Below are 16,637 nucleotides of genomic sequence, written 5' to 3'. Positions count from 1 at the left end.
GATGTCAGGATTAATTGATCTGTAATAGACAATAGGTGCAGGAGTAGGCCATTCTGCCCTTTGACCCTGCACCACCATTCATTATGATCATGGCTGATCATTCTCAATCAGTATCGTGTTCCTGCCTTATCTCCATAACCCTTGATTCTACTATCCTTGAGAGCTCTATCCAACTCTTTCTTAAATGAATCCAGAGACTGGGCTTCCACTGCCTTCTGGGGCAGAGCATTCCACACAGCCACCACTCTCTGGGTGAGGAAGTTTCTCCTCATCTCTGTCCTAAATGGCCTACCCCTTATTTTTAAGCTGTGTCCTCTGGTTCGGGACTCACCCATCAGCGGAAACCTGTTTCCTGCCTCCAGGATGTCCATTCCTTTAATAATTTTATATGTCTCAATCAGATCCCCTCTCAGTCTTCTAAACTCAAAGGTATACAAGCCCAGTCGCTCCAGTCTTTCAACATAAGATAGTCCCACTATTCCAGGAATTGACCTTGTGAACCTACGCTGCACTCCCTCATTAGCCAGAATGTCTTTCCTCAAATTTGGAGACCAGAACTGCACGCAATATTCCAGGTGTGGTTTCACCAGGGCCCTGTACAACTGCAGAAGAACCTGTTTACTTCTATACTCAATCCCTCTTGTTATGAAGGCCAGCATGCTATTAGCTTTCTTCACTGCCTGCTGTACCTGCATGCTTGCCTTCATTGACTGGTGTACAAGAACTGGTGTGGGCGGCACGGTGGCACAGTGGTTAGCACTGCTGCCTCACAGCGCCTGAGACCCGGGTTCAATTCCCGCATCAGGCGACTGACTGTGTGGAGTTTTCACATTCTCCCCGTGTCTGCGTGGGTTTCCTCCGGGTGCTCCGGTTTCCTCCCACAGTCCAAAGATGTGCAGGCCAGATGAATTGGCCATGCTAATTGCCCATAGTGTTAGGTAAGGGGTAAATGTAGATGTAGGGGTATGGGTGGGTTACGCTTCGGCGGGGCGGTGTGGACTTGTTGGGCCGAAGGGCCTGTTTCCACACTGTAGGTAATCTAATCTAATCTAAAAAAAAACACCCAGATCTCTTTGTACTGCCCCTTTACCTAACTTGACTCCATTTAGGTAGTAATCTGCCTTCCTGTTCTTACCACTAAAGTGGATAACCATACATTTATCCATATTAAATGGCATCTGCCATGCCTTTGTCCACTCACCTAACCTGTCCAGGTCACCCTGTAATCTCCTAACATCCTCCTCACATTTCACCCTGCCACCCAGCTTTGTATCATCAGCAAATTTGCTAATATTACTATTAATACCATCTTCTATATCATTAATATATATTGTAAAAAGCTGCGGTCCCAGCACTGATCCCTGCGGTACCCCACCGGTCACCGCCTGCCATTCCGAAAGAGAGCCGTTTATCACTACTCTTTGTTTCCTGTCAGGCAACCAATTATCAATCCAAGTCAGTACTTTGCCCCCAATACCGTGCGCCCTAATTTTGCTCACTAACCTCCTATGTGGGACTTTATCAAAGGCTTTCTGAAAGTCCAGGTACACTATATCCACTGGATCTCCCTTGTCCATCTTCAGAGTTACATCCTCAAAAAATTCCAAAAGATTAGTCAAGCATGATTTCCCCTTCATAAATCCATGCTGACTCTGACCTATTCTGTTACTGCTATCCAGATGTGTCATAATTTCATCCTTTATAATTGACTCCAGCATCTTTCCCACCACTGAGGTCAGACTAACTGGTCTATAATTTCCTGCTTTCTCTCTCGCTCCTTTCTTAAAAAGTGGTACAACATTAGCCACCCTCCAATCCGCAGGAACTGATCCCGAATCTATCGAACTCTGGAAAATAATCACCAACGCATCCACGATTTCTAGAGCCACCTCCTTCAGTACCCTGGGATGTAGACCATCAGGCCCCGGGGATTTATCAGCCTTCAGACCTAACAGTCTCTCCAACACCAATTCCTAGCAAATATAAATTCCCTTCAGTTCAGGTCCTTCAGCCACTGTTACCTCAGGGAGATTGCTTGTGTCTTCGCCAGTGAACACAGATCTGAAGTACCAATTCAATTCTTCTGCCATTTCTTTGTTCCTGTAATATATTCCTCTGTTTCTGTCTTCAAGGGCCCAATTTTAGTCTTAACCATTTTTTTCCCTTTCACATACCTAAAAAATCTTTTACTATCCTTCTTTATATTTTTGGCCAGTTTACCTTCTTATCTCATGTTTTCTCTGCGTATTTCCTTCTTAGTAATCCTCTGTTGTTCTTTAAAAGCTTCCCAGTCCTCTGTTTTCCCACTCATCTTTGCTATGTTATACTTTTTCTCTTTTGACTTTATATGTTTCTTAACTTTGCTCATCAGCCACGGCCACCCCTGCCTCCTCATAGGATCTATCTTCCTTTTTGGAATGAACTGATCCTGCATCTTCTGCACTATACTCAGAAATATCTGCCATTGTTCCTCCACTGTCATCCCTGCTAAGGTATTATACCATTGAACTTTGGCCAGCTCCTCCCTTATAGCTCCATAGTTCCCTTTATTCAACTGAAATATTGTAACTTCCGATTGTACCCTCTCCCTTTCAAATTGCAGATTGAAGTTTATTGTATTATGTTCACTACCTCCTAATGGCTCCTTCACTTCGAGGTCACTGATCAATTCTGGTTTGTTGTACAACACCAGATCCAGAATTGCCTTCTCCTTGGTAGGCTCCAGCACCAGCTGTTCTAAGAATCCATCTCAGAGGCACTCCACAAAGTCTCTTTCTTGAGGTCCAATACCATCCTGATTCTCCCAGTCTATCTGCGTGTTGAAATCCCCCATAACAACTGTAGTAACATCTTTGTGACAGGCCAATTTCAGCTCCTTATTCAACTTACACCCTACATCCATTCCTACTGTTTGGGAGCCTTAGATAACTCCCAAGAGGGTCTTTCTACCCTGAGAATTTCTCAGCTCTATCCATACTGACTCTACGTCCCCTGATTCTAGGTCCCCCCGCGCAAGGGACTGAATATCATCCCTTACCAACAGGGCCACCCCACCCCCTCTGCCCGTCAGTCTGTCCTTATAATAGCACATGTAGCCTTGAATATTCATTTCCCAGGCCCTGTCCACTTGAAGCCACGTCTCAGTTATCCCCACAATATCGTAGCTGCCAATTTCCAAAAGAGCCTCAAGCTCATCGATCTTATTTCTAATACTTTGTGCATTCATATATAGTATTTTTAATTTGTTACTGCCCTCACCCTTCCTATCAACCCCTATTTCACTCAACCTTACGGCATGATCCCTTTTTGAGTTTTCTGCTTCATTGATACCGTTGTCTTTCTTGACTTCCCTTGTTCTAACTTCCCCGTCAATTTCCTTCTTAAACTTCCAGTTTGTCCCCCCACCCCCCTATTTAGTTTAAACGTAGCTGTGTTGCAGTAGCAAACTTGCCTGCCAGAATGCTGGTCCCTAACCTATTAAGGTGCAAACCGTCTCTTTTGTTTAATTTATGCTTACCACAAAACATATCCCAGTGATCCAAGAATTTAAATCCTTGCTTCCTGCACCAGTTCCCCAGCCACACGTTCAAGTCCATTAACTCCCTGTTTCTGGCCTCACCAGCCCGAGAAACTGGAGATAACCACCCTGGACGTCCTGCTTTTCAGCCTTCTTCCTAGTTCTCCGAAGTCCCGCTGTAGTCTGTTCCTCCTCTTCTTCCCGACGTCATTTGTGCCGACATGTACCACCACCTTTGGCTCTTCACCTTCGCCCTTGAGGATTTCCTGCACTCTGTCTGTGATGTCCTTAACCCTGGCACGAGGGAGGCAACACACCATCCTTAAATCCCGCCTGTTGCCACAGAAATCCCGTTCAGTTCCTCTCACTATGGAGTCCCCTATCACCTTGGCTCTGTGCGATGTCTGACTCCTCCGCTCTGTCTCCATGCCACCTTTTGATTGAGAGACCTGGCCACCTCGCGGACTGGCAGTGTCATCTGTCTGTACTGTTTCCAAAAGATTCAACTTGTCCCTGACAGGTACTTCCCCGTGGTCTCTTGCACCTGTCTCCTCTCTGCCTTCCTCATCATCTTCTCTCTACTACTCTCTCCTGGTATGGTCGGTGTAATCACCTCGCTGAAGGTCCTGTCCAGAAAGATCTTGTTCTCTCGGATGAGCCTATGGTCCTCGAGTTCTTTCTTCAGTGCTGCAATATGCTCTGTCAGTAGCTGAACGTGCACCCACTTTCCACAGATATACGAGCCAGATACACCAGAGTCGTTGACCTCCCACATTATGCACGTAGCACACTGAACCAGCTGGACAGTCATGTCTTCACCCTCTTCAACTATGGCGTAATCAATTCACTCAACCTCCTTGTCGAAGACTCCTGAGCTAAAGACTCTTTCTTCTCTCAACAGGAACTTCCCTGGACTCTCTTTTTGGGGCAAGTCTGTGGACTTTAAAGTTAGGTTAGCGGAGGCCCTACTTTGTAGGACCTGGGGTCTAGAACACACTCACTCAAATAACATATCCAATTTTTCCTTTCCTTTATTTAAACATTGAAGTTACATTTGCCACCCTCCAATCTCCCAAGATTATTCCAGATCTGCAAAACTTTGGAAAGTCATAGCCAATGCATCCTCAATTTCCATGGCTACCTCTTGTCATATCCTGGGATATGACTGATCAGACGCAAAGATATTATCAGCTTGCATTGAATCATAGAGTCATACAGCAAAGAAACAGACCCTTTGGTCTAACCAGTTGATACCGAATGTAATCTCAACTAAACTATTCTCACATGCCTGGTCCTTGCCCACATCCCTCCTAACCTTTCCTATTCATGTATCTATCAAAATTTCTTTTAAACATTGTAATTGTACCCACATCCACACTTTCTCAGAAAGTTTATTTCATATGCAAACCGCCTCTGTGTAAAATTATTTGCCCCCTTGTAGTTTTTTAAATCTCTCTCCTCTCACCTCAAAAATATGCCCCGGGAGATTCAATAAGACAGCAGTCTGAACAGTCTGCTGTGTTGGGCTCTGTGCCATACCCCAAGCAAGGTAGTCTCCTACCCACCCGCGTCAAAACCCCCATGAAAAGAATTGAGGGAGCGCCGGAACCAATTACTGCCATGCTGACAAAGCATGAGCTGGATACCCGGGCATTGGATCAGTGCATAAAAGTGGTGGAATAGGGGATCACGCCCTCTGAGGCCACGAAGGATAGATCTGAGGGGCGGATCCAAGCCTTGGGAGGCCAGGTTCAGGTCCTGCAGGAACAAGTAGACGACCTCGAAAATCTATGTCGGAGAAAAAAAATCTAGGGATCTTGGGCTTCCTGGAGCGTGAAGATTTTCTCGAGAGGTGACTTCCAGAGTTGCTGGGGCTCGAGATTGAGTCGAGCCAGGTGAATGTGGAGTGGGCCCACTGCATCACGATGAGCTGATCAGGGCTACCCCAACGCCCCCACCCGCTCCTAGTGCGACTCCAGCATTACAAAAAGAGCAATTAGTAATAGAAACCGCCAGAAGACTGGGAGGAGATTCACAAGCTTCAGCCTATTAAGGTTCAAAGATAATGTTTTTTTCATGGCTTTAATGGGGCCATAATTAAGAAAAGGAAGACTTTTGATGATGTAAAGAAAAAATGAAGAGATTTAAACATTCAATATTCTCTGAGATACCCAGCAATGCTACATTTCAATTACGGGAATATGTCCACAACTTCGACTCAGCAGAAAAAGTAAAAGAATTTTTGAACTCGCTGAAATGATAGACTTTGGCCGAGGCGGAAGGAGGAAAAGATGTGTCTGGACAATGGCATAATATAACCTTCTCGCTTTGTTCTTTTCCCTTTTGGGGTCTGGGGCCTAATAGGCTTGGTATTATGTAAAATCCAGTATGTTTGATGGTTTGGTGGTTTGGTGGTTATTAGTTACTCTATTGTGCTGTTTTGCTGGGTGAGAAGTGGTTACTACTTTGATGTAAAGATGTGTCAGGTTGAGATGTGGGGGTGGGTGTGGGTGAGGGTGAGGGTGAGGGGTGGGCGTGGGTGTCCATTCTTAACTTGCAGAATTATACTGGTCGGAGTGCTGTGTGGATGGAAAAGCGAGAATGCAATCCTTTGTTGAAAACTTAGACACCCCTGGTATAAACACAGATGAGGCCTCCCTTTTAAAGGCATGTCTGACAGTACAGGAGGCACAAGAGGCGGTAAGGCAGCTCCAGGGTGGCAAGGCACCCAGTCCAGACAGGTTCCCATGTGAATTTTACAAGGAGTTTATGCACATGTTAGCTGAAGATGTATAGTCATTCCCATAGCCAGGACTGCCTTCCGTCCTCTCTTAGGGAGGCTAATATCTCCCTTATTTTGAAGAAAGGGAAAGACCCTGAGGATTGCGCATCGTATAGACCCATCTTGTTGTTGAATATGGATTTTAAAATTCTATCAAAGGTGTTGTTGGCTCGGAGGTTGGAAAAGTGCTGCCCGTTATTATAAAAGAGGACCAGGCTGGTTTTATCAAGGGCCGGACCTCCTCCAACAATATCAGGTGGGTACTGAACATAGTGCAAATATGTCAGCAGAGACTGATTCTGGGTTTGGTGGTCTCCCTGGATTCAGAAAAGGCTTTTGATCAAGTGAAATGGTCGTATCTCTTTGCTGTTTTAGATCATTTTGGTCTGGGAGGGGCCTTCGCCAGGTGGGTGACAGTGTTACATAAAGACCCCAAGGTGGCGATTCTCACAAATGGGGTTAAAGCGAGCAATTTTGGTGTGGGGAGGGGCAACTGGCAGGGATGTACCCTGTCGCCGCTACTGTTTACCTTGGTACTTGAACCACTTACGGAAGCTATCCGAAAGGACCCTGAAATAATTGCACTAAAGGTGGGAATTGGAGAACACAGAATTCTCTCTGTGCGGATGATGTCCTTCTGCTTTTGGCTAACCCCAAAAGGTCCATACCCCCGGTAATACAAAAAAAATACTATTTGGTAGCTTTTTGGGATAAGGGATAAATTTCACAAAATCGAAAATCATGCCCTTGGAGGGGATTGGTGGAAGTACCAAAGCTGGAGGACGGAATGGAGTTTTCTTTTAGATGGTCATAGACAGGTTTTCTCTATTTCAGACTTTTTATTACCCCTTACTTGCTGCAGCTGTGTGGAGCTAACTTTGTGCAGCTGTTTGAGAGAATAAAGCAGGACTTGCAGCGATGGGAGGGACTACCCATATCACGGATAGGCCATATAGACTTGATTAAAATGAATGGTTCTTCCTCGGTTGTTATATCCTATGAGGATGCTCCTGTTGTTAATACCCAAACAGGTGCTGCGGAGGTTTGCGGGATAGCTTGGATGATTTATTTGGTGCCAAAGGCACCCCCCCCCCCCCCCACCCAGTTAAATTTACCAAGTTGCAACTTCCATAGGATATAGGGGGTGAACCTCTCAGATCTGAAGAGATGCCAAATAGGCACCCTGTTGTCATATGTAAGCGAATGGGTGTGCAATGACTATAAGTCGATATAGCTTGATGTAGAGGCCTCGCAGGCAAGATGTCCCCTCGGAAATTTACTTTGCAGTTCACCCCATTAGCGGGAGCCCCAGGATTTAGACCAGGGTCAATGGACTCTGGCTTCACAGCATGGGAGGATAAAGGAATCTCCTGTCTGGGAGATTTATTCGAGGGAGAGATCTTGATGTCTTTCAGTGAATTAGGTCAGAAATATGGAATCCCTAATAGAGACTTTTTCAGATATTTCCAGGTTAGGAATTACATACAGAAGAAGACCACGCTCTTGACCCAGCCCAACAAGTCGGATATAGAATGAAGAGTGCTCTGATGTGGAGGTGCTCTCTGATAGTACCAAGGCAGAGAGGGAATGCCTTGGGCAATATGGAGAAACTCCATGAAATTTGGAATTAGGGGTTAGGGGAAGAAATCTCATCAGAAACATGGGAGGATATATGGGGGAATGTAAAGAAAATTTTAATATGTAAAAGGCATAAGTGATGCAGTTGAAGATCCTCCATAGGGACCATATGGCGCCAGAGTAAAGTCTAAGAAAGAATCTTGTCCAAAGTGTGCCAAATGTAAAAACCATAATGGCACCCTTACACATTGCTTTTGGTCCTGTTACAAGATCCGTGGATACTCGGGGGGGGGGGGCACGGATAGTGAATGACCTAAAGAGGATCCTGGGAATGGAAGTTACAGAGGATCCGGTGTCCCTCCTTTTGGGACTACCGAATCTTCCCTCTTTGGGTGAGCACGGAAGAGGTTATTCAATATTCTTATACACTGTGCAAGGAAGAACATCTTAATGTATTCAATATCTGAAAAGCCTCCAGGTCATAACAGGTGGCACAGACTTGTGATGGAGCATGTCTCTCAAGATTACCTGACAAGGACCGAAGGGTCTGTTTCCATGCTGTACATCTCTATGACTCTAAGTATGGTGCGCCATGGAACAGAGCAATTTTTTAAGACCTGGTGGTCCTTTCTAAATTGCATGGACCTACTGGTGGGCCTTTATATGGTGGTTCGGGTCCGCCGGGGGTGGGGGGGGCTGGAAAATATGGGTATTATAACTGTTGCTCCTGTGGACAGGAGCCTGGTTGGAGGTATGGTGAGTGGAGTAATGTAATATAGTACAATGTAGTGTAATTTACTGGATTGTAATTTAATTTAATGTTATTTAATTTGAGTTTATGCGAATTTGGTTTAAGTAAAGTAAATATGAGGTGGCTGTATCTTGAAGAATAGTAGGCAGTTCATTGTCAATGTTACTGTAATGTAATATAATACGATATTATTTCTACTTTTCTGTACTTTTGTACTTTATAAAAGAAACCAAAAAAGCTATAAAAGAGTGAAACATGTTTTCAACAAATATATGCATAAAAAGTGCCCCCCGTTGTGAAATCCCCCATCCTAGGGGAAAAGCTAACTACAATTAACTGCCATTAATTTCTCCAGCACTATTTGATTTTTGATGATTTCCTTCACTTCGTCTTTCAGAACTTTCTCCAATATTTTCCTAAAATGTATTTTTCTTTCCGCCTTGTACCAGTTTTGTCTCTCAAAGTGGCATAGAGTCATAGAGATATACAGCATGGAAACAGGCCCTTCGGTCCAACCCGTCCATGCTGACCAAATATCCCAACCTAAACTAGTCCCACCTGCCAGCACCTGGCCCATATCCCTCCAAACCCTTCCTATTCATATACCCATCCAGATGCCTTTTAAATGTTGCAATTGTGCTAGCCTCCACTACTTCCTCCTTGGGTCCCTTTTGTATCCTTCCCCTGTCAGGCTAAACCTATGCTCTCTAGTTCTGGACTCCCCCACCACAGGGAAAAGACTTTGTCTATTTATCCTATCCTCATGATTTTATAAATCTCTATAAGATCACTCCCTCAGCCTCCGATGCTCCAGGGAAAAGAGCCCCAGTGTATTCAACCTCTCCCTATAGCTCAAATTCTCCAACCCTGGCCACATCCTTGTAAATCTTTTCTGAACCCTTTCAAGTTTCACAACATCTTTCCGATAGGAAGGAGACCAGAACTGCAATAACTTTTTTGGTTGAATCCTTCTGAATTAGTTATGACCACTTACACACTACAGATTTAGCCCTGAAAAAAGTTACATTGCATTTTATGTGGCAATAATCCTTTACTTCCTTTATTCCCAAGATCTGTGCAGTCAACCATATAACCCTCCCCCAAAATCTTTCCTCTATTATCAGCTTCTTGAGACTTCTCTTGTTTGAATTCCAGTTAGAGAAAGCATTTCCAAAATGGAATTTTTGGCCAACCAACACAGCCACTACAAGGATCTTCTATGTCAACTCTTCACTATTGAGCTGGAACCAGTAACAATGGAAATTTATCTTACTGTACTTGTATCTTTTCCTTTCAGTAATCTTATCTGCATGCATGACGGCATATTCCTCATTTGAGTTTATAGTACTCAGCTGGCCTCTTTGCAAGTTGCTTGTCCCAAATTAAATCTTGTATTATCTACAATATTGAGAAGATCAAAACTACGTATTCACACCCCATACCTTCAAACTTTGCTCCATCATCTGCTTTCCTAAAACTAAAATCATTATATATCAGTCTGTGTTTTGTTATGTATCCATTGGTATGGATGTTTAAATTAAATACTTTTGGAGGAGTAGAAGTTCTTGAATCTGCAAACAGTTTTGTTATCTCAGGAGGCTATCATCAAGTGATCAATGCTGACTTGTGCACAATGATACAAAAAAACAAGAAAGTCCTTCTCTAATGTGTGTATGCTTAGCTTTACTCAGTTATGCTATTAATTAGTTGAAGAATATGTAACTTGTTAAACAATCCAGTAAGTGGTGAATTTTTACTGTGGAATTTATTCTTTATAATTATGCGTTATCATCAAGTTTCGTGAAGCTGTTGTCAGAGCTCTGCATCTAATCAGCTGGTTCAGCAAAAGTTGAAAATTGAGCTTTGTCACATGTGCTCCACCTGACTCAGCAACTCATTTGGTACTGTTCCTATCTGGGAGCTCTGATCTATTTATGAATCCTTTTTTCCCTTCCAGATTGTTCAATTTGGTATGAGTACAAAACTTGGGCAAGTGTCCTTTGACCTTCCACGACAAGGTGATACAGTTGTTGAAAAGCCGTACAGTGAGACCACAGCACAGATTATTGATGAAGAGGTTCGGGCTCTTATTGGTACAGCAAACCAGAGAACCTTGGAATTATTGAAGGAAAAGCAACTGGAAGTTGAAAAGGTAATTGTTTGCATTGTTCCTAGTGCAGGAATTATGCATTATCAGATTTTCTTCCTCCACACTATTATTCGTCATGTTTCGGTTTCCTTTATTCACCAGCTGGTAATCCATTATGGTTTCTCTTGAGATGTTACTGTATTCCAAAAAATTCTATAGGAATAGCATCCTGCCATTTCCTGACTAATTCTACTAAGGCCCCCTCAGTCAGCAGAGGGAAAGCTCTCCACTGATCAAAGTCACACTGGAAGTCAATCCAGGAAGCTTTGTAGGAGTTGACCAGTGTCATATCTTGGTCCAGCCATCTTTAGCTGCTATGTCAATGACCTTCCTTCCATCATAAGATCAAAAGTGGGGATGGTTGCTGATGAATGCACAAGGTTCAGCATCATTCAGACTCCTCAGATATTGAAATGGTCCATGTCTAGACAGGCTTTGGCAAAAAACTGGTAGTAACATTCATGCATCCAAGTATCAGGAATTAGCCGTCTCCTTCAATAGAGGATCTAGCGATCATCCCTTGACAGTAAATGGCATTAGCATAACTGAATCCCCCATTGTCATCATCCTGGGCGTTACTATAGAAACTGAACTGGATTAGCCAGAAAGATACTGGGGCTACACGAGCAGGTCAGTAGTATAGTAAATTATCTCTTGACTCCCCAAAGCCTGTCCGTCATCTGCAAGTAGCAAGTCAGCAAGTGGTGGAATACTCATTGTCTAGATGAGAACAACTCTTAACAGCATTCTTGAAACTTGACACCATCCAGAGCAATGCAGCCTGCTTGATTGGCACCATATTCATAAACAGTCTAATACCAACAGGCAGCAGTGACAGTGTGGACCATCTGTAAAATACATAGCAGAAATCCACCAAGACACCTTCGGGCAATACCTTTTGAATGGGAACACATTCAGGTGAAATTTCCTCTCCAAGCTATACTGCTGTTCTTCTAGTGTTATGGTATCAAAATCCACATATTTCCTCCCTAACACTATTGTGGATGTGCTAACAGCACATAAACTGCAAAAATTCAAAAGGTAGCTGACCACCATAAGATCGACTAGGGTTGGGCAACAAATGCTATCCAATCCATAGCTCACATCCCATTATAAATAAGCAAGTATACTCTGTGCTTAACCTGTGAAATCTTCACAGTCAGTTCTATTACACCTTTCAAGATTTCTAATACTTTTCATTCCTGCACTCGTTACTAATGGTTATGTTTTCATATTTCAGTGCTAATTTATGTTCATCTAAAAAAAAAATCAGCCTTTATATATTTAAGCTGGCAGCAGCTCCTGAGAAGGGCCTCTGATTGAGGCCAATTTAATGGATTAATGCTGTAAATTTCTAGATTCCAATGTAATTTTTCCCTGTGATTTATAACCTTTGTACAGAGAACTGAACAAAGGAGTGAATTTAATGCTCAAAAGAAAGTCCTTGCATTTTTCAGTGTTCCATTCTTCAGTTTGTAGTCTGAATTGTCAAGTTCAAAATGCACAGAACCGTAATTCCCTGTTGCACATAAGATCTTGAAGATATTTATTTTTAAATCATGTTTGTTGTTTTCCCCTACAGGGGGATATCTGTCTTCAAATAAACCATTCACAGGTTGTCGGGAGAACTATAGAACATGAACATATTTTCTGACACTAAATTTTATAAACTTGCAGAATTCCCAGAGTTCTGAAGCAACAAAACAAATTCAATTTTTGCAAAATAATGGGCTTTATTGACAATACCAGCTGATGGCAACAAAACAGCAATTTGGAATCAGAAGCTTTTCTGCAAATATTCTTGCCTTCCAGGTGTGAAACACTACTTTTAATCTCACAAATTTGAGATCTCTAATTATCTTGTTTGTCTCTTTCTTTTATCAGGTAGCTGAACGATTACTAGAAAAGGAAGTGCTTGATAAAAGTGACATGATTGATCTTTTGGGTCCTCGGCCATTTTCAGAAAAATCCACTTATGAAGAATTTGTTGAAGGCACTGGTAGCTTTGAAGAGGACACCACTTTACCTGAAGGTCTGAAGGACTGGAACCAGGAGAGGGAGGAGAGTAATGAGGAACTGCCACACAAACAGCTGGCATGAAATGTGTTAAGTACCTTTGTATTTTATGTCAACTGGAGAGTTTAGTGGTAACCAAATTGAAAGGTTTACTTTGCTAGGATAAAATTAAAAATGCCTGCACTGTAATTTGGAGCAGTTCTCCCATAAGGTGATAACTGTAGGCAAATGGAACAGCTCATGAAATGATACCTTTCATTAACCCAGGTGATGGTCACATTTTGTGGCTGAATTGAAAGTAGTTTGGACTGAGCCTGCAGGAATTCAGAAACTGGGCTGACTCTAGTAAATCCATTGTCTCCTTGGCTGGAAGAAGCATTTAGTCTATTTATTGGCACATGATGGAATAAAAATAAATCTAAAGAAGAGTTCAAAGGTTCCTTTAATAAATTAACCAAATTTATAACATGGTTACTTCAAGAAGACTTGAATTTCATTCAAATGTATGACAGTACTTGGATATGCGTGTGCGCATTTGTCATTAGTATTGTGATTATTAATCTTTGTAACTTTTGATTTTCCTCATTTTTACTATCTACAGCAATTAGTTTTGCTGCTTGAAAATCTAAACCTGAAACGTGAACCCATTTCATTTTTAATTATATGCATAGACCTAAACTAGTGTAGAATGACAATATATTTGAAAAAATCACCAACCCCACAAAATGTATTTCTATCCCCTAAAAGTCCATTTCAAACTACCAAGTCTTACTGAAGTTACTAAATAGATGTAACATTTAAGCACTCAAAAATAATACCGTGTCTGCTGGATCATTAACTTCTTCACACTGATCACGTTTCATAAATGATTGATCTCTTTGAATCATGAATACTAATGTATTAAACATCTAAATTAGAAATTCTGTGATGCATTGCAGTTGGTCACTCCCATAAACAGTGTGTTGTGTTTCAGACACATATATACTGTCCAGTATTTATCATATTGTTACTCATTTACATCCATTTGTGACCTGAGCTGGGTATTGTGCTTTCACACTTGCCTTATTTCCTCCTTGAACTTTTCAATGCTTAATTGGGAAACACTTAATGAAACAAGGCCATATTTGAATTGTTAGTTGCTTTATTTAATGGGCAGCAAGTGAACATACAGATAACAAGTACCATGTATTATTTCAAACCTACCTCTCTCTCCCCAAAAAGTAGGAGGAATAGCAAACAATATTGTTGATTGTTTGCTCCTGTCATTACTTTTCCTTCAAGGCAACGCTCTCCTGCAAACAACATTGATCTTTTGCAGCTGCTGGCCCTGGGCTTACAGCTTGCATTTTTTTGTCTCCTTTTTTTATCCTAGCTAGCCATATAAATTTCATGTCTCCAGAGGGGTGGTGAGGAGGAGGAGCAGGTGTAGGTTGGTGGCGAAGAGGAGAGATGTACAGCTGAGTTTCTTGTCATGGTAGGCCTGTGAATTAAATTAACCGTTACTTTGTGTTTTGAGCTTTGCGGGCTTCTGCTATTTTTAAGAACAGGAAGGCTTTCCTGGAATTGCCTGGGACCAAGCAACTAGCTGTAATTGTTGGTGAACTTTGCACAGCAGCTCATTTAGCTTCCAACCCTGCAGCATTTGACTTCCTTTAAACCTGTTTAATTGTTTTGTTTCAAAATGCAACTTTTAAACATAGCACAATCATAAAATTCTTTCAAGAAGTAATGGGAAAAAGACTTGAAAGGTGCTTTGTTAACCTGATTGATCTAATGCAGAATGCTTTTGATGAAGATTTAAATTATCTCTAAGTGTTAGATTACAAGTTCCTACTTAAGTGTGATTGATTCTATTTTATAATACGCGCTAATAAAGTTAATCTTTTCTCTATTCAATAGTCTCGTCCAAATTTCTGGAAAATTTCTTGATTTCCAAAGCTTTCTGTAATTAATTTTTTGTTTATTTCTTCAGTAAAGTCTGGTATTGTCACTAACCTTATAGTAATAATATTATCTTGAAGTGAAGTTCATTGTTCTTTAGCTTCCTTATTTCTTCAATCTCTGTCAACTCTTCTGAAGAGGCTAATGCTCTCATTCTAAACAATGGTTCCAGTCACTGTGGATGGGGTTGATCATTTCAGACATTCATTGAATTATATTTGCATTGACTTGACTGCATTGCTGCAGATGTAGGATAACATTTATGATGGATTTTACCGTAGCCTATGTCACTTTAATTTCACAACAAGATCAAGGTGAAAAGTAAATATGTGGGGAAGAGAAATAGCTATTGGGTTTCACTGTATTTCTGAAGTGTCCGTATAATCTTGCAAAATTGTTTCGAAACAGGAAAATTTGAACATTACCATGCCTAAATTTCAATTTGTAGTGTCATGTCTTTCACTTACTAAGTTCACGAGCAGTAAACTGTTCATCTTGTGTTGGTTACATTATCACCGCTCTGAATTTGTTTTTTCAAAGTCCACCTTATGTTTGTCCTTGCCTGTTTAGATTACGTACCCACCAGTTAAGGTTTGGAAAAAAATCGAAAGAGCTGCAGATGCTGTAAGTCAGAAACAAAAGCAGAAATTTCTGGAAAAGGTCAGCAAGTCTAGCAGCATCTGTGGAGAGAAATCGAAGTTACTGTTTTGTTTCAAGTGATCCTTCCTCAGTTCCGAGGAAGGATCACTCAACCCGAAAACTGAGGTTTCCCAGAAATTTCTGTGTTTGAGTTTGTTAAAGCTTGAATATTGCTGTTCACTTGAGACACTCCTGACACAGGGTGATTATTAGTATTCTGTATAGTTTAACATTTTCATCATTTAAATTAATTGCAGAATCATCCTGTCAGAATGTAATTGGTTTGGTCATACTGAATTCAATGATTATAATTACTGTGTGTTGTCATTTGACATTATTTGGTGAATATAACTATATACTGCTCATCATATTGCTACAGCAAGAGGTCTAATTAGTCATATCTTTTGTATAGAGAGAATTTATTCTGAACAATCATTTTAAATTCTGTATATTCATATGTATTTTTCACAATTTGACTTTTTATGCTTATATTTCAGCGCTGTATTTAATTGCTGGATATGGATTTTTGTAATTATTATGCCTTATCAAATGTTACATTGGCCACTATTTCCTGTTTTTAGCAATGAAATATTTGTGGCTGATGTGTTCAAGTATTTACGTAGTAACTTATCTGTCATAAATCTGTAATAAATTCTAACATCTGAGAGTTTAAAATTGGAAAATCAATAACAAGATGTATTATTCAAAACTAAAACTCTGAAGTATTGCCCCTATAAATGAATGTCTACATTACAGTCATATGTCTTGAAAGTTAATATAGTTTTGTGAACAAGGTAGTCTCCACACGTCATAACTGATGAATCTTTCCTTCAAGTAAGATTTTGTGCAATTAGTAACAAACATGTCTGTATCAATTTTTGTTATATAGGGTGCCAAGATGTGGCTTGCAGTATGTTCAGCATCACTATTGTACTGATATTGCAAAAGGAGCGATTTGGCACTGCTCCTTTATGACCTGATACTTGCCTGTACATTTGTCCATGCTTCTGCACTGAATAAATGATAACATCTCCAGCGGAAAATGCCCAGGAAAATAAACTGACCAATTTCTTTTGCTTACCTTTTTATTTTACTACAGGATAATCTAGTAAATCCAACTGTCCATGATGTGACTGGTTCAGAAAAAAAATAATGTATGTTAAGATATGCTAGTGTTCAGTGTCACCTCCCATGGGCTTTGTTTTGATTATCTGTAAACTGCTTCAGTGGTAGCGTTGGAGTGAGTACCAAAGCTGATAAAGGG

General features: G+C 41.3%; 1 protein-coding gene across 1 annotated transcript in view; it reads left to right on the top strand.

Moving 5' to 3' along the window:
• LOC140496398 (mitochondrial inner membrane m-AAA protease component AFG3L1-like) overlaps positions 1-16,436 on the top strand; it is a 57,575-nt gene extending 41,139 nt beyond the window's left edge. The window contains exons 16-17 of the mRNA XM_072596069.1: positions 10,586-10,780; positions 12,662-16,436. Of these exons, the coding sequence (XP_072452170.1) occupies positions 10,586-10,780; positions 12,662-12,877 (411 nt within the window). The 3' untranslated portion in view covers positions 12,878-16,436. The remainder of the gene's footprint in view (positions 1-10,585; positions 10,781-12,661) is intronic.
• The last annotated feature ends 201 nt before the right edge of the window (positions 16,437-16,637 follow it).

This window comes from Chiloscyllium punctatum, chromosome 26 (assembly GCF_047496795.1).
Source record: "Chiloscyllium punctatum isolate Juve2018m chromosome 26, sChiPun1.3, whole genome shotgun sequence".
Taxonomy (NCBI): Eukaryota; Metazoa; Chordata; class Chondrichthyes; order Orectolobiformes; family Hemiscylliidae; genus Chiloscyllium; species Chiloscyllium punctatum.
The sequence above is the reverse complement of the archived record's forward strand: the minus strand, read 5'-3'. Positions and strand labels throughout refer to the sequence as shown.